The 16,553-nt window shown below is 35.8% G+C and overlaps 1 protein-coding gene across 1 annotated transcript; it reads right to left on the reverse strand.

Moving 5' to 3' along the window:
* Window positions 1–303: 303 nt before the first annotated feature.
* Window positions 304–16,108, reverse strand: LOC126832091 (elongation factor Ts, mitochondrial). The gene is made up of 6 exons (XM_050562776.2): window positions 15,992–16,108; window positions 12,118–12,276; window positions 9,531–9,665; window positions 8,863–8,970; window positions 8,480–8,651; window positions 304–817 (listed from the first exon to the last, which is right to left on the reverse strand). Exons 2-6 carry the CDS (start codon window positions 12,274–12,276, stop codon window positions 474–476), a joined length of 918 nt encoding a protein of 305 aa, XP_050418733.1. The 5' UTR covers window positions 15,992–16,108; the 3' UTR covers window positions 304–473.
* Window positions 16,109–16,553: the final 445 nt, after the last annotated feature.

A 16,553-nucleotide genomic window follows, 5' to 3' on the forward strand; every position in this document is an offset into this window, starting at 1 on the left:
GATACTCAAAGAAAAAAGAATTAGTAAAATAGGTCAAATAGTCACAAAGTTACAGCATTGTAGGTCAAATGCATTCCTTCGTAAAATTCGGTGATTTCGGATTCGTAAAACGTTTTGAAAATATATTTAATCAACAGCCACCACCCATTTTTGGGGGGATAGGTAAAAGTTTCAGAACGATCCTATGGTTAGATTCTGAGAAATCCGATTTGTGGACAAAACACAAAAAAAAAATAACAATAATAATCTTAACAGAAACAATAAGCTTTCATATGTAATATGAAAGCTTAATTAATAGGACCATTTGAGGAGAAGACTTTGCTGCTGTAGAGGACACCAGCTTTCTATCCAACTCTTTAAGAAGAAGACTGTTTACATCCATTAATATTTATAATTCAACTTGACAAATATTTAATTTATTTGACTTGTACTCAAATTCTGACTATACAATAAATATAAAATTTGTCCAAGTTCTATAACTCTTCACCTGGTAATGTTTCACCACATTCAAACCGAATAAAATCTTTAACTATTAAACAGTTCTCTTGTAAAACATCTTTAACTAAGATGGTTGGATCAGTGAGAAACTCCTGGTATAATAACATAGTTTCCTCATCTTTATTAGATACTGGTTCATCATCTTGTGTTCCTACCGTTTTAGGATTCATTCCCACAATATGCTGACATATTTGTTGTTTAACATGAAAAGGATCCGCTACAAGATACAAAGTTTGATCTTTATTCTCTATTCTTTCAAATTCAACAATGGTTCCATATTTTCCCAGTTGACAGTTTTCACTGACCTCTATTTCATCACCTACAAGAAAAATAAATATTAAACTAGAATAGTTAAAGATACTATGTCATACTTCTAATGGTGGGTGATATTTTAATAAAACCATATTTATAGCCTCTGTCCCCTAGACCATCACTATATGTTGACCACCATAAATAACAGTCTGGGTACATTCAACATAAAATGTATCTACTTTTATTAATTTTCTTGATCTTATGGCGGATTGGTCAGAAATATTAACTTTGAGCTTTCTGATATTCACTGTGAACCCGACTGATTGTAAAGACAGAGAAATGGTTACTGGTAATTTATTTTACAAAGTGTAACAATTAAGGGATGCTCGATTCACAGTCCAGAACGTCTAGAATTGATAGAATTGCAGTGAGTGATGCGAAATTCATTCCTGTCACAGTTCTGTCAGTCCCGACAATGGAGGTGGTGTGAGTAGAATTGTGACGTAATTAAACACAACGAATATGTTTCAGCTGCATGGTTGGTTGAGATATTTACTTATCCAGTTGAAGCATGCGCTGTAGCCCGAAATACCCCCTTTCACTCGAGTGTCACTATTTTTGGGATTCCGAGAATTCAATTCCAGAACGTTTAATCGAGTACCCCCATAATTATACCTGAAGAGTTACCTCCCCTGTTGAAAATGTCCTGACTACAATGTATAGGTAGCAAGGTAACCATGGATACTAGAAACCATATAATTATCTATATTGCTATATAATGTAAAGTTAACATATGATGATATTTTGCGATATTTATTTTAGCCTTATACTGGCTACAACTAGAGGCCATGTTGACTTCTGGTGGAGGTAGGCCATCACTTGTAGTCCGGGAGCTAGGTGGGTTTTGTTCAACATGAAAGGTGCAGAAGGTTTGGGATGCTAGTGATGTATGGCTGGGTTAGGAGACCCCAGAAACCCAATTCTTAAGTTGCGCCAGTGGTGGGTGTGGTAGGAGGAGCCACCCATAGCACCCACCCCAAAATTGGTTTATTCAACATGGAAGGTGCAAGTTCCACTTCAGTGGCATTTGATAGAGGAATGTGCCCAGAATTAAGAAATATAACTTAAGAATGGGATTTGTGGTGGAAAGGCCACTTAAGAAGAGGTCAAAGGTCATCAATTAGCAATTTTTCGATTTTACTCTGAACGTTTTTCCCGTTATCTGGTGACCTATTCCAGGTATGTTACACAGAACTACATGGACATGTTTCATACTGCTAGGAGGACAAATATGAGATATAAAATTAATGACATAATCTCCAAATTAACGAGAATATCACTTGACACCTCCCCCCCCCCCCCCATCGATAATTAAAATGTTAATCAATATGAAAGGTGCGAGTATGAAACCAAGCCTAAATTGTGCGGAATAATATCAGAAATCATTATCATCAACTAAAGAATGAAATTCATAGTGATCGGTGTAATTAAGAAGAGAATAATGCTGGTTTGCACCGAGTGACCCCTTAGAAATTCAATTAACATGAAAGGTGCGACATTGGAACAGGGTGCAACATGTAGGGGATGATCATAGGATTCACGACCACAATCTTAAGAATGAATATGTTGGTGGTAAATGAACTTAAGAACAGCAGATGTGATCAATGCCCATAAAAAATCATTGACAAACAGTAAAATAGGCCGGAATGTTAAGTTTTCTCTTCATCTCTGATGATAATAGTGATACATTAATTTCTGAGCCGATAGCAGTTCAAAACTGTGGAATTTAGAAACTTTGTCGCTCTCATTTTTTTGGTGAAAAATGGAAAATTTTCAAAATTTTCTAAAATTTTTATTTTTGGGAATTTTGAAATTTCAGTTATATTTTTGGATAGCTGACATCAATCCGATTCCAACAATATTAGTTTTGTTCTGAAATTTTAACTTTGATTTTTCACTTTTTTTCGCATTTTGGTCAAATCGTAGAGTTCTTATTTTTTTAAAACGGCTCCAACGATTTTTCTGAAACTTCAAGAATATGAAGTCGAAAGACCAAACCAGTCCATGAACTATAAATGAAAATCCTCTAATCACCGGAAGTAGTCAAGAAAGGTATCCAAACTTTGATAAAATTGTGAAAAATGGGTGTCTGTGCAGAAAATGCGATGTATCAATTGTGTTCTTGTCGTTTAGTTAAAGTTTTATATCATTTAATAGCCAATTGACTTGTCTATCAGATGGTACTTCAGCGACAAGTTTCTATCAGAAAATAAAAAAGTTATTTGACTTTGAAAAGTAAGGTATTTTGCGATTTCGAGCAACTTTAGACGCATGTTTCTCGGAAACGCCCCCAACGATTTTTTTAAAACTGTCTCAATCGAGAGATAAATGGATACTCTGTTGTGTGAAACCACTGTATCATTTTTTGAAATGTCAGGGGTAGCCGAAAAAAGAGATCGAAAGTCAACATAATATTTTTTGGGAACTTCTTCCACAGAGAGGCCTATCAGTAGTGTTATATATAAAACCATTGTACAACAGTTCCAAATTTCAGGAGTAGCAGAACAAAGGGATCGAAAATGGAACACGGCACCTTTCATTGTTAAGCGAAACATAAGGGGGGATACAATCTGTACGTTTTGTCAATGTATAGAGTCTATTCAAGCGTGCTTTTATCAGTGATGACATTTGAACTGAAATTATTTCAACTATTAGTGTTTTCTTCTATCCAAAATTTGGGTTTAGTGACCCTGTAACAGAAATAGTTGATTGCTGTGTGTAATAATTAGTCTTTGAATTAATATTGTTGCTTCTTTGTCAAAATTATCTTATACCGGTAATCATCTGGACAGAAATCGACGGCTCTCGCTGTTTATAAGAAAGTCCAATTTAGTAAACTGTTGCATTAGTATCGTGCAATAGTATCGAATATTGCACCTGTAATAAAAGGCATGACGTTGTTTGAGAATGGACTCTTATCTGTAATTAATATTACATTTTTATTAGTGACGTCAAATCTTTTACGTGCACGGAACCAGAAAATTGGCGATATTTTATTGAATATTCAACCAATTTTTGAACCAGTTACATATTTGAGTAGCTGACATGAACGCGATTCCGAAGTCCCGTGTACACATTGGTGTGACCGTAAAAGATCCCTTGGTGGTTGGAATTCTATATAAAAGAAGACTAGCGCCACTGTACGAGCATGTTTAGAGGTCTTTTTCTCAAAAAGGCAATATAATATTTTTGGGGGAAGTCCTTCTATAGAGAGATTAATTGATATATATGTGTATGAAAAGAGAGAGCGAGAGAGAAATGGGGTTTAATGTCCACTTGACACAAACTAGGTCATTTCGGGACTAACATATGGTTTATTTTTTTTTATTTCAATAATTTGCTTGCGCGTAGGGGTCTTTAGCAGTGGGAGGACCGGGAGAAAACCCACGAGGTTGGAAAGGCGACCCTATTCCTTGTCACGTACAACCGGGAATCGAAACCCCGCCAGTTGACTCGACAGACCGTATGATACAACGCAGTCCAAATGCACCCTGAATATTCCAGCCAGCATAATGTATCTATATAAGAGACATTTATTCCTACTGGCGATTTACAAATATTGCATGAAGAAATTCAATTCATAAGAACATAAACACGACTAATACACAGTATCATATTGATTATAAAAGTACAATGTATATATTGGTTATACTATATATGTCACAAAACAACAATCATGAGATAATAATAATTATTTACTAATTATATAAATCATTTTAAGAGGTAGGAGTTAGCCATTGTTTAACCATGCATTATGCAAGAGCAAAATCTGCTTATTACAAGTCTTTCTTTAGGCCTGAAATGTTATCTAAATTATCAATTAGACATTAATTCACTTTTAGTTGGTTTACCTTTAAAGCTTATAGATAAATTACAAAAAGTACAGAATACTGCGGCTAGACTTGTTACTTTAACTAAGAAATGTGACCACATAACTCCTGTTTTATATAATTTACACTGGTTACCTGTTAAATATCGAATTGATTTTAAGATTTTATTACTTACTATTAAATGTTTAAATAATTTAGCTCCTGTTTACCTCTCAGATCTTTTAGAACTTTATACACCTGGCCGAACATTACGTACATCAGATAAACTACTTTTAAAGCCCAAAACTGTTCAACTAGTCTCCTATGGTCAGCGCTCTTTTAGTTATCAAACACCTGTTTTATGGAATAATCTACCATTTAGTTTAAGATGTTGTACATCTCTGTATTCTTTTAAAAAACAACTTAAAACACATTTATTTAATCAGGCTTTTAACTGACTCTGTATACAATCGTTAACATGCCCATAATCTTGTTGTTTATGTGTGATTTACATTGTCACTTTGTAAAGTGCCCCTGAACATGTTATATGAAAGGGTGCACTATAAATATGCTGTAATAATAATAATAATAATAATAATAATTATCCAGACCATAATAAACTCTTGATGTCAAGGCTAGCCTTCGATGTAGGCTGGATTAGATTCCTATATGCCGCTAACGGCCAAAGATAATTAAATCAGAAAAAGTGGATAATCGAGACTATGCTGTTTATATTAATGATTTTAGTAATGATAACTGAGACTATGCAAAAATTTCACCGGCTTCTTTTTCGACTCATAGTGGATCAATTTGACTGAAATTTTCAGCAAATTACCTTTACACTATCTAGTTTTTAACTATTATGGCGAGAACTGCCATCTCTTTATCTTATCTCCCATAATGTATCTTTAATTTAACAGTTATATAATTACCCTGGTTAGAAAGGTACGAACAATTAAGGTATTTAAACAAATGATTACGAAAGAACATAACACTATAGACTTCTATGATAAGACATATAATACATGTTTAATATATATATAAATGACAATGTCCTACGCTAACAAATAATGAAATATGATAGTATCAGTAAATATAAAAAAACAAAGTAGTCGCGAACATCCTGGCTCTTGACTGCTTCAGTTGTTTGATCCTGGACTCTGTCTGTATTTAATAGTAAACTTTTACATGTTAGTGACGTCAAATCTTTAACATGCACGAAACCAGAAAATTGTCGATATTTAATTTTTGAACCAGTTACATATTTCAGTAGCGGACACGAACACGATTCCGAAGTCCCGAACATAAGAACATAAACACGACTAATGCACAGTATCATATTGATTATAAAAGTACAATGTATATATTGGTTACATTAAAAATGTCGCAAAACAACAATCATTAGATAATAATAATTATTTACTAATTATATAAATCATTTAAGAGGTAGGAGTTATCCATTGTTTAATTTAACAGTTATATAATTACCCTGGTTAGAAAGGTACGAAACGTCGGGACTATGAATTCGACAGATCAAACCAGTCCATGAACTATAAATGAAAATCCTCTAATCACCGGAAGTGGTCAAGAAAGGTATTCAAAATTTGACAAAATTCTGAAAAATGGGTGCCTGTGTGCCAAATGCGATGTATCAATTGGTTGTCTACCGAGTACTTAAAGTATTATGTCGTATGATAGCCACGTGAATTATCTACGAGATGGTGGTATAGCAACAAGATTTTATTGCCAACTAAAAAATTTATGGGACTTTGAAAAGTAAGGTTATTTACGATTTCGATCACGTTTAAACCCATGTTTCTCGGAAAAGCCGCCAATGATTTTTTTCAAACTTGCTCAATCGAGATTCTACTGGGTAGTGTATTGTGTGAAACCCTTGTACAATTTTTCTAATTGTCCCCTGTAGCCGAAAAAAAGAGATCGAAAATTGAAAACAGCGTATTTTTACGAGTTGGAGCATGTTTAGGGGTCAATATCTGAGTTATGGTAGAGTGTGGGTTTTTTGGGGGGTGGGGGGAGTGGTGGGGATAGTATTTTGTCATATATCTAGCGATCGTGTGACGCCTTGGCGACAGTGAAAGCCTTCAGCATTGCGCGCAATTCTAGTTCTCTTTATAATTACACCGACCACTAGGAATTTCATTCTTTAGTTGATGATAATGATTTCTGATATTATTTCGCACAATTTAGGCTTGGTTTCATTCTCGCACCTTTCATGTTGAGGCTGACCTTAAAAATATCTTTGTTTCACCAAACCCGACCCACTATCGAGGAGAAGGGTCGGTAGGCCGGGTTTTTTTCAGATTTTTTTTTTTAAGAGCTAATTTGACAGCTTGATAATTTTCCGGGTGCAAACATTCGTCTTATTTTATTGGCAAACAAATCAATGACATCGGGATTTTTCTTGATGCAAGACTCGCACACAAATTGCGACAAACTCACGTTTGAAACTCCCTCAACACGTTTTTAACGATCGTGCGGGTTGTGCCTTCAATTTTCGCGAAAACGGATATTGAAAATATCGTTGTCATGTTTAAAATGACGCCCCACAGACATAGAGGCAGAATCATTTCGTGGGAATGGACGTGCTTTCGTCTGCAACCATTTTGTTGAGAAGCGACACCTATGACGCTTTCGTCTTGATCAATCAGTTTCAATAATGAATCAAACCATAGCCATAGTAAAGGGAAATAACTCTCATGATATATTTCAGGTTGACACACAAAATAAAATAAAAAGATCGCGGAAAAGTGCAATAAAATAATTTAAGTCGGGGGTGGTTTTAGTTAGTCGGTCGCGTTAGGCGAAACAAAGATATTTTTAAGGTCAGCCTGATTGAAATTTTAATTATCGATGGGGGGGATCAAGTGATATTCTCGTTAATTTGGAGATTATGTCATTAATTTTATATCTCATATTTGTCCTCCTAGCAGTATGAAACATGTCCATGTAGTTCTGTGTAACATACCTGGAATAGGTCACTAGATAACGGGAAAAATGTTCAGTGTAAAATCGAAAAATTGCTAATTGATGACCTTTGACCTCTTCTTAAGTGGCCTTTCCACCACAAATCCCATTCTTAAGTTATATTTCTTAATACAGGGCACATTCCTCTATCAAATGCCACTGAAGTGGAACTTGCACCTTCCATGTTGAATAAACCAATTTTGGGGGGTACTATGGGTGGCTCCCCCTACCACACCCACCACTGCCACAACTTAAGAATGGGTTTCTGGGGTCTCCTAACCCAGCCATACATCACTAGCATCCCAAACCTTCTGCACCTTTCATGTTGAACAAAACCCACCTAGCTCCCGGACTATTGGGGCCAACTGACTTTATTTAACATACCAAAAAATGAATCTGAATAATCATCAACCAAGCTACATTATCTACCAGATTTGGTTGGAATCCAATCAGTGGTTTTAGGCAAGAAGTTGATGATCTGTAAAACTTTCAGGTGACCTTGTCGCAACTCAAGCACCATCGAACAAATCAACAAACTCAACTACCAAATATGGTTTAAAATCAATTAAGCATACCGGATAAGAAAATGTTCAAAAAGTCTAAAAATATGAAAATCTGACCCTTTAAGGTATATAGTCAAGTCGTAATGTGGGAATAATATTAAAATTAGTGGTAAACTTTATTATAGGAGACAAAAATTTAAAAACATTTAACTCAAAACATAACACTTAACACGAATCAAATCTAAAAAATCTAGCTTTTAATCATACCAATCTTAGCTTATCAATGTTTTTCAATTTTTCTATGTGGGTAGTCAACTGTATATACCTTGACAAGGTACCAGTCACCCAATATAAACAGGTAGATAATCTTACCTGAAACATGAACATATGTACTTATTGTAGTATTAGGTGAAGTCATCATATGAACTGCTCTACGTAAAGCCATATTTTCACCGATATTACCTACTTCATATGCTACCAGGTCTCCTATTGTTCTACCATCTGATGTTACTATAGAATTTACATCTTGTTTCTCTAGTAATATCTGAAATAAATAAACCCTGGACAGATTATACCTATAGCATAAATTATATCTGGTTAATCCTGATCATCAAGTCTCATCTTTGGCATTCAGCGCTTTTCAGGAAATGAAAGACACAGACATTTAAAATTATGTTGCCAGCTCAATAAAATCTTGCTTTCCATTTTATTGTTGTTGAACTGTGAAAGCTGATAATTTTCTCAAATGGTTTTACCTTTTTATTATTGAATGAAGTAAAATGATTATTACACACTGTTGTTAAAGTAGTTACTAGGTTTACAAACTTCTTGTTCCTGGCTACAAAATCTGTTTCACAATTCACCTAAAAAACACAAACACCCAGAATAATAGATGGTCAAGTTTAGTCAATTTATGTTTTTGTGTGCGAATATTTATAAACAGATAGCTCGGCCTGATTCAATTATACGGAACTTTCACCGAGTAATTGAAGTTAGCTACTTCTGTTATTTATCTTCGTAGACACCATGAATCAATTTTCCTTTTGTCACTGACGTAAATAAGAATCAATAACATTAGATTGTTTGAGGACTTTATTATTTGATCTATGCGTCGAGTCTGCACTGTAGACAGAGAGAGAGAGAAATGGAGTTTAATGTCCACGCGACACAGACTAGGTCATTTCGGGACTAACATGGTTTAATTTTATTTCAATAATTCGCTTGCGTGTAGGGGTCTTTAGCAGTGGGAGGAAACCGGAGGACCCGGAGAAAACCCACGAGGTTGGAGCTCTGTAGACAACGTCACCCGCAATGATTATTTATAGGTTAATACAAGCTAATTCTGATAATGCTGCATCTGTCATGTAATCCTGTCACAACTCATCACAGTGGGATAACCTAACTAAAATATTATGTGGATTACCTCTATTAATGTAGCCGATGTATTATCAGGATCTGTTCTTAATCCAACTAATCCTTGTGACATTGGACGACTCTGTAACTTAGTAGCCTTTGCCCAACCTTCTTTTTGGGCTTGTTCTTTCAACCATTCTTCAGCCTAAATTAACAACAGATCTTCACATTATTCACAATACATACCAGTTTTACCAGGTTTATCTCTAGAAGATAGCCATCGTAGAGTTATTTCCCTCTACATATCCTGTTCACCTCACATCAAATTGCATCAATGTAAGCCTATCCAAGTCTTGGACTATTGTTGGATTATTATAAATTTGTGTCGGATGTGGCAAGAAATGATCCCTTTTGGCAATCAATGAAGAACCACAGTGAAAAATAGACGGTAAGGATTCCAAAATAGCCTTAGAACCCCATATTCCTGAAGCAATGGTCCGAGAAATCCCTCTCTAGCCATTGCTCGATTGGATTCTGATACTTGAGCTTTTGAGGGAGTTTGTCTATTCTTCCTGTTCAATCAAATCTATCCCAAGTACAGCAACATGACAGCCCTTCGTTTAATCTGGGATCTTCCCTAAAACTTTGGACCGTGATTTAAATTTAAGGTATTAAAAATGGTGAAAGTATTGTTTGTTTCCAAACAGTATTGTTTGCATTGTATCTGTGTTGATAGCCTCGTTTGTCACGCAATTTGTTTTTCCGCAATATTCTGCTATGCCCTGGTTAATTGGGCATAATAAAATCGTGAGTCGTGACGTAACGTTATGTAAACATATTTGGTCCAATTTGGGGCTCTCTTTAAAGCATAGTGATATTGTTACGCAGTTAGCTATTGGTTGTTAATCGGACTATTGACCAGTCATAATTTGGAACAGAAATTTGCTTCCATAACAGCAGTGTTAAGTTGGATTAGGTATAATCAAACGAGTCAATGCAAGGAGTATGTAGAATCCAGGTGGAGGAAAAGCCATATTTTTATATTAGTTGTCTTTAGGATCAGTCAGTAATGATGAGAGCAGGCCTCTATCAAATATACTATTCAAAAAAAGTAGGGGATATTTGATTTTTAAGTGTTATTAAAGTCACCTAATGAAACTGACGAAGAAACAAATGACAAAATGAAATGAAGTTCACATTCATCGATTTATTCCAAATGATCGTTAGACTAAGTAAGGCACAGACTGACCATTATAAGGGTAAAATAATACCTGGGGTCAAACAGCAAAGTTACCACAGCATCACAACCAAGTCAGTAACGGGTAAATCCTCCTCTGTTTGCCAAACAAGCATTGATCCGACGTGGCATACTCCTAATGAGACGTCTAAGGTCATTTTGGTCCAGATTGTCCCATTCCTGTTGCAACGCAGCAGCAAGTTCTTGGACATTGGCAGGACGTTGTTGACGTTGACGTAACCTCTGTCCAAGCATGTCCCAGACATGCTCGATGGGGGAGAGGTCGGGACTCAGTGCTGGCCAAGGTAATGTGGTGATGTTCTGTTGTTGGAGGTAACCTGTAACGATCCTGGCCCTGTGACATCTTGCGTTGTCATCCTGGAAGATGAAACGGCGGCCATGACATCGTGCGAACGGCACAACATGGACTGCCAAGATGTTGTCCCGGTAGTACTGGCCTGTAACACGCCCTGCAACAACATGTAAAGCCGTTCTTCCAGCAACAGTGATGCCTCCCCACACCATAACAGAACCACCCCCAAATCGATCATGTCTGATGACGTTAACGTCTTGGAAGCGCTCGTTTCGACGACGCCACACCCTCCTACGTCTGTCAAAAAAATCAACAGTGAACCTTGACTCATCTGAAAACATCACATCGCTCCAGCGTCGATTATCCCAGTGTTGACGATCCCTACACCAACGACGTCTTGCCTGAATGTGATGATCTCTCAAACAAGGGATCACGCGAGGACGTCGGGCGCAAAGGTGACCCCTATGCAGTCGATTCCGAATCGTCTGGCCACTCACTCTCACACCAGTGTCTGTTTGAAGACGAGCGCTGATCTGATTTGCTGTGATGACACGATTTCTCAAGGCCAAGGTACGGATAAATCGATCCTGGGCTTGAGTTGTCGCCCTTGGTCGACCTGAGAGTGGTCTGTCCTGTACAGATTGTGTATCACGGTATCAGGACCATAGCCTGCTTATGACAGACTGAGAAACATTCATCGTCCGCGCCACAACCGCCTGTGTTGTGCCGATCTGTAGCATGCCAAGGGCACGTAACCTTTCATTTTGGGTAAGCCGACGCATATCAAAATTTGTTTTCTGGTCACTAAGACAATTAAACTGATGTTTCCACCCTGGAATTCAATGCCACAATGACTGTAACATTCAAAGTCAGAGTCGTGCAAATCTTGGGTTGGACCCCCATGATGATCCCAAGCATCACCTGCATTCCATTCGGTAGCTATTGGTGCGTTTGGGCGTCACATGTAACTGGAAATGTTTCTTCTGTTAGGTTCTATAGTGACTTTTTTCGTAGTCATTTGCATATTTTAGTATTATGCCCCCAAAATCAAATATCCCCTACTTTTTTTGAATAGTATATATAGAAATAAATATTTTTATCAGGTACCTTGACTAAATCGTTTTCAAATTGAAGTAAAGCATTCTTACAGTTGATGAATGAAAAGCCAGTCTTTTTACGTAATTTACTTAATAAAGATTTATCTATGGCGGTTGTCATTCTTCGAACAGATCCAAACGCAGACGTCCAACATTTTAACTGTAACATCTGTAATATAAAAATATAATCTAGATATAGACTTTAAATACAGTTTCTATAAAAATACCCTCTAATCCTTGCTAGCCTAAAGAAACTAAATAGGGTCATGTTAATTATTTTTTTTTTACCAAAAATTTGTACTTAGTACCGGTATGTGGATATTTCAACTTAGTAGTGTGTTGAAATTTAACCAGATCGTGGCAGGTGGTGTGGTTTTCTTATGTCTGTGTTGTAATTTGATCATATATATAGCTGTTGCCTCTGTAGCCTACATCATGAGTGATTGGTTAGGGCAATAGAAACCAACATTTCATCAAAGATTGACAATTACAGGCAAATAATCTCAAAACTAAATCAAACAAGAGAAATCAAGCTAAAGTGAACTATTTAGTCGTTTCTTAAATGGTTGAGATACACAGCAGAGCCCTTGAGATTTATTTCTTTTTTTGTTTTTAAAATAATATAGTTTATTGCAAATACATACATATAAGTATGCGTATATACAAACAGGTTCAGAACAAATTATACAATTTACGAATCCTCTCGCCATCTTCAATAAGGCTTCACATCGTTTTAACCCCCTACACACCTGTACACACCTTATCAACTTGCAATCATTGCTTCAGGAACATAAGGTATCATTGGTTATATTGACTATTATTAGGCCATTGTTGCTGTTCATAGGGTTTAATGTCCGCTTCTACCGAGAGTGATATTGCAGACAAGTTTTATTTTATTATATTCAGCATATGTGTTGGTGTCCTTCTAATGGGACGAAACCGGGGTACCCGGAGTAAACCCACAAGGTTAAGAAGGCACTCCTTTCTCCAAGGGGAGCCACGGTGGCTAAGTGGGTAAGATGCTGGCTCACTAGCCTGGAGGTGGCGTACTTTCAATCCCTGTATTGGACAAAAAAGGTCATAGGGATTTTCTGCCATGGTTTCCCCTTGTCAGTGGTGCAGGACAGAGGGCCTGACAAGGACAGCTGTCTTGTCATTCGAATAGGATGAAATAACGGGGGTCCGGTGTATACATATAGGCGTGCATGTAAAAGACCCCTTGGCAGTTGGAATTCTAAATATAAAAGGATAGGCCATCATAGTGCCTCTGCCCGGGCAAAATTTCCCTCATAGCTCACAGTATGGCGCATGCCCGTCTTCGTTAGCCCAGTCGGAGCAGAACAGTAGAACGTTAAACCCCATTTCATTAGCGATGCTAAACGCCGCTAGGAGCGCTGGCTGTACTATTTACAGACATCACAAAAAGTTGACCGAGAAAAGTATACGTCGTGTTACGCCTTGTCATGAATATTCAAAGTGTCAAACATTGACCACGTGATGTTTACCATCGAGAAAAATAGATGAACTTGCTGTCGAGTAGGATTTTGAGAAGCTGAGGTAAGATTTTCTGATATTTTTCATGAATTGAAAATTTGAAGTTGAGAGAAATTTTCAAAAAAGGCCCTCGACGCTCAAGATTTTGGTATATTTGGAAAGCCCAATTCATTAACTACTTAGTTTGACCATTTGTTAAGTCCGTATCCCCCGTAGGAATTCGTAAAATGGCTGAAATTGAACCATGTGGAATTAAAGGGAGGTAACTCGTGGTTGATCAGGGTTCAGACCATAATTAACCCCCCCCCCCCCACAGACTTCAGTGTAAAAAAAAATGATGTTAGATTTGGACAGGTTTTTTTTATTATATTGAATGTTACTAAAGCTACCAACCAAACTTTAGCCAGACATTTCACTAACAAAGGATAAAAATTGTGAATGTTGTTGACCACCTTGGATTTTTTTTTCAGGAACTGTAGCTGAAGAAGTAAGCTACATAATATATACTCATCCAAATCCAAACATAGCCAAAGGCGATCCCTGATATTACTTGGTACAACATAAAATAGACAAATGATGATGATATATAGGCCTACTCATACAATTTGCATGAGGACTATAAAAAGGGGGGGCTTGAAACTGACTGTTTCTCAGCATTCTCAAGAAAGTCCATAATTATTATAAATTTGGTATGAATCATAGAAGTTAGTTTAATTTATTGTTTGAAATCAGTGTTAGTAATCTTATTTTTGTTATTTCAATATTTGTGATAATATTTATTTTATTTTTAACATTTTCTACCTGAAAGAAGTGGCCTGATGCGTCAAATGTTTTTGTTTATTTTGAAAAATATCGCATATGAATAATGTGATTATTTTATATTGTTATTATTGTTTGTTTTTGTAAGATACATGTATTAGAAATCTTATATTTGTTGATAAATGTGATAATGGTTTCTTTTTTTTTATCATTTATTTTAAACCGGTGGGTGAACATTTTTAATTTCATATTAAAAAGTAACAGATATGAATTTTGATCTTATTGTGATTTTGTTTTTAATATTTTTATATTTTTATGACATAGATAATGTCTCGGCAAGATGTATCACCATCTGAATGTTTATATTGTTTTTATTTTCATGGGATAATGTCTCAACAAGAAAGCTAGACTTCTACCACTGATATTATAATATAGTATATCGTAATGCACATGTATCACAAATTAATTTTTTTAATACTCTTTCATGTAGATTATATCTTACTTTTTATAAGCTTACCTTTTAATTTGGACTCTTTTAAGATATTCAAATGTTTTAATTATGTCTATTAATTATGTCTGTTTTTATTTGAAATTGTAGTGATGTTGATCACAAAAATATAGCTGTTATATAAATCATAGTTTAATTGTTAATTTTCATTCCTGAAACAAACAATTTCAAATTGATGTACATGGCAGCTTCTAAACAACTAAAGCAGTTGGCGTGGCAAAAGAGGCAAATCTGCCAAAAGCTTACAGGTTTATTTCTCATTTTGCCACACACTTTCATGATTTTTAAAAATATCCACAGTATACGTTAGTATAACCGGTTTATAATTGTTGTATGACTGTGAATGGCCAGTGGTCAATGGCCTCGGAACCAGTAGGTGCCCAATTACATACATAAACTTGTTTCTCTTCGACATTGACATCATACAGTCAAAAATTGTGATTTAAGGTGTTGTCATGCAAAAAAATAAATAACAGAACAGACTGAAAACACTTTTATGTGTGCTTATTCATTAAAAAATAAGCCTCTGTATTAATGTCAAAGCGCTACAATTTAAGTACACACAAATTTGAAAAATTTTTTGCTGTGATTTGTGCGAAATCGGCACGGATCCCAACTTTGAACCTCTGTAACATAAAAAGTATATACTAGAATATTATAGCGACAATTTGGCTTTATCAAGTACATCTAGATCTTTAATTAGTGCAATTTTCATAGACCTATCTTGTATAGTTACTGAGATATTGGCTTCGGTCACTTTTTTGCGGTTTTTAAAAAAAGCCGTTTTTTAGCGCCTCTGGTTTGCCTTCTTTAAAACGCTATAACTTTTTTAATTTTCAATATTTTTTCGAAATTTTTTCAGATTATTCATTCTAGATAGTTCACAATTGCAGTATCGTTGTCATTTTTGAGTCAATGGTTGTATCTGAAAACCCGTTGGCAATGCTAATTTCATTTCATTTCCTTTCTCCCCGAGATTGGGTACCGGTAGTTCAGCTCTGAACGTAGTTCTCATTGACATTACAGACCTACGTTCAACACATTGCTATCGCACCACATCGCTTCTGATAGCTAGTGAGGCCCGTAATTAAACTTTTGTGTCACAGGGAACTGATGACTTTACCTTTATGATTAATAACTTAATCCAGTTTGTATATTATTTTCACATGCGATGCTTTGACACTGTTTCGTCAATGAATTCGTTCGGACCACTTCGTTTTTGAAGAACCTTGCACTGCTCATATAGAATGATGGCAAACTCTTCACTTAGTAAATGTAAAACTATTAATATAACGCCTAATCACGTGTATAGTTAATTTATAAAAGTTTTTAAATTTTCATTTATTTCTTTCATCCTTAAATAAATTACACTGCGTTAGAAAAAACATGTTCAATCGTGAAAAAAAATCAAGTTTTGGAATTTGTACTCGCCTGAACGTACCGAGTGCATGCGAAGTTTTGTTAAGTTGGTCCAAGGGAAGGAACTCTATTTTCAAAAAGACGTTTGGAAGCAAACCACCATTAATTTCCCCATTGCCTTCAATGTTAATTCTGGCCTCTTTTCCCGACTCCAACTTTTCCCTTAATTTTTGTTGGACTGAATGCTTTTCATTACAGACAGAGAAACAAATAGTCATGTCTTTGCAATAAAAAATTTATGAGGTTGACTTCCAAAATTTTAAGAT

This window comes from Patella vulgata, chromosome 9 (genome assembly GCF_932274485.2).
Source record: "Patella vulgata chromosome 9, xgPatVulg1.2, whole genome shotgun sequence".
Lineage (NCBI taxonomy): Eukaryota > Metazoa > Mollusca > Gastropoda > Patellidae > Patella > Patella vulgata.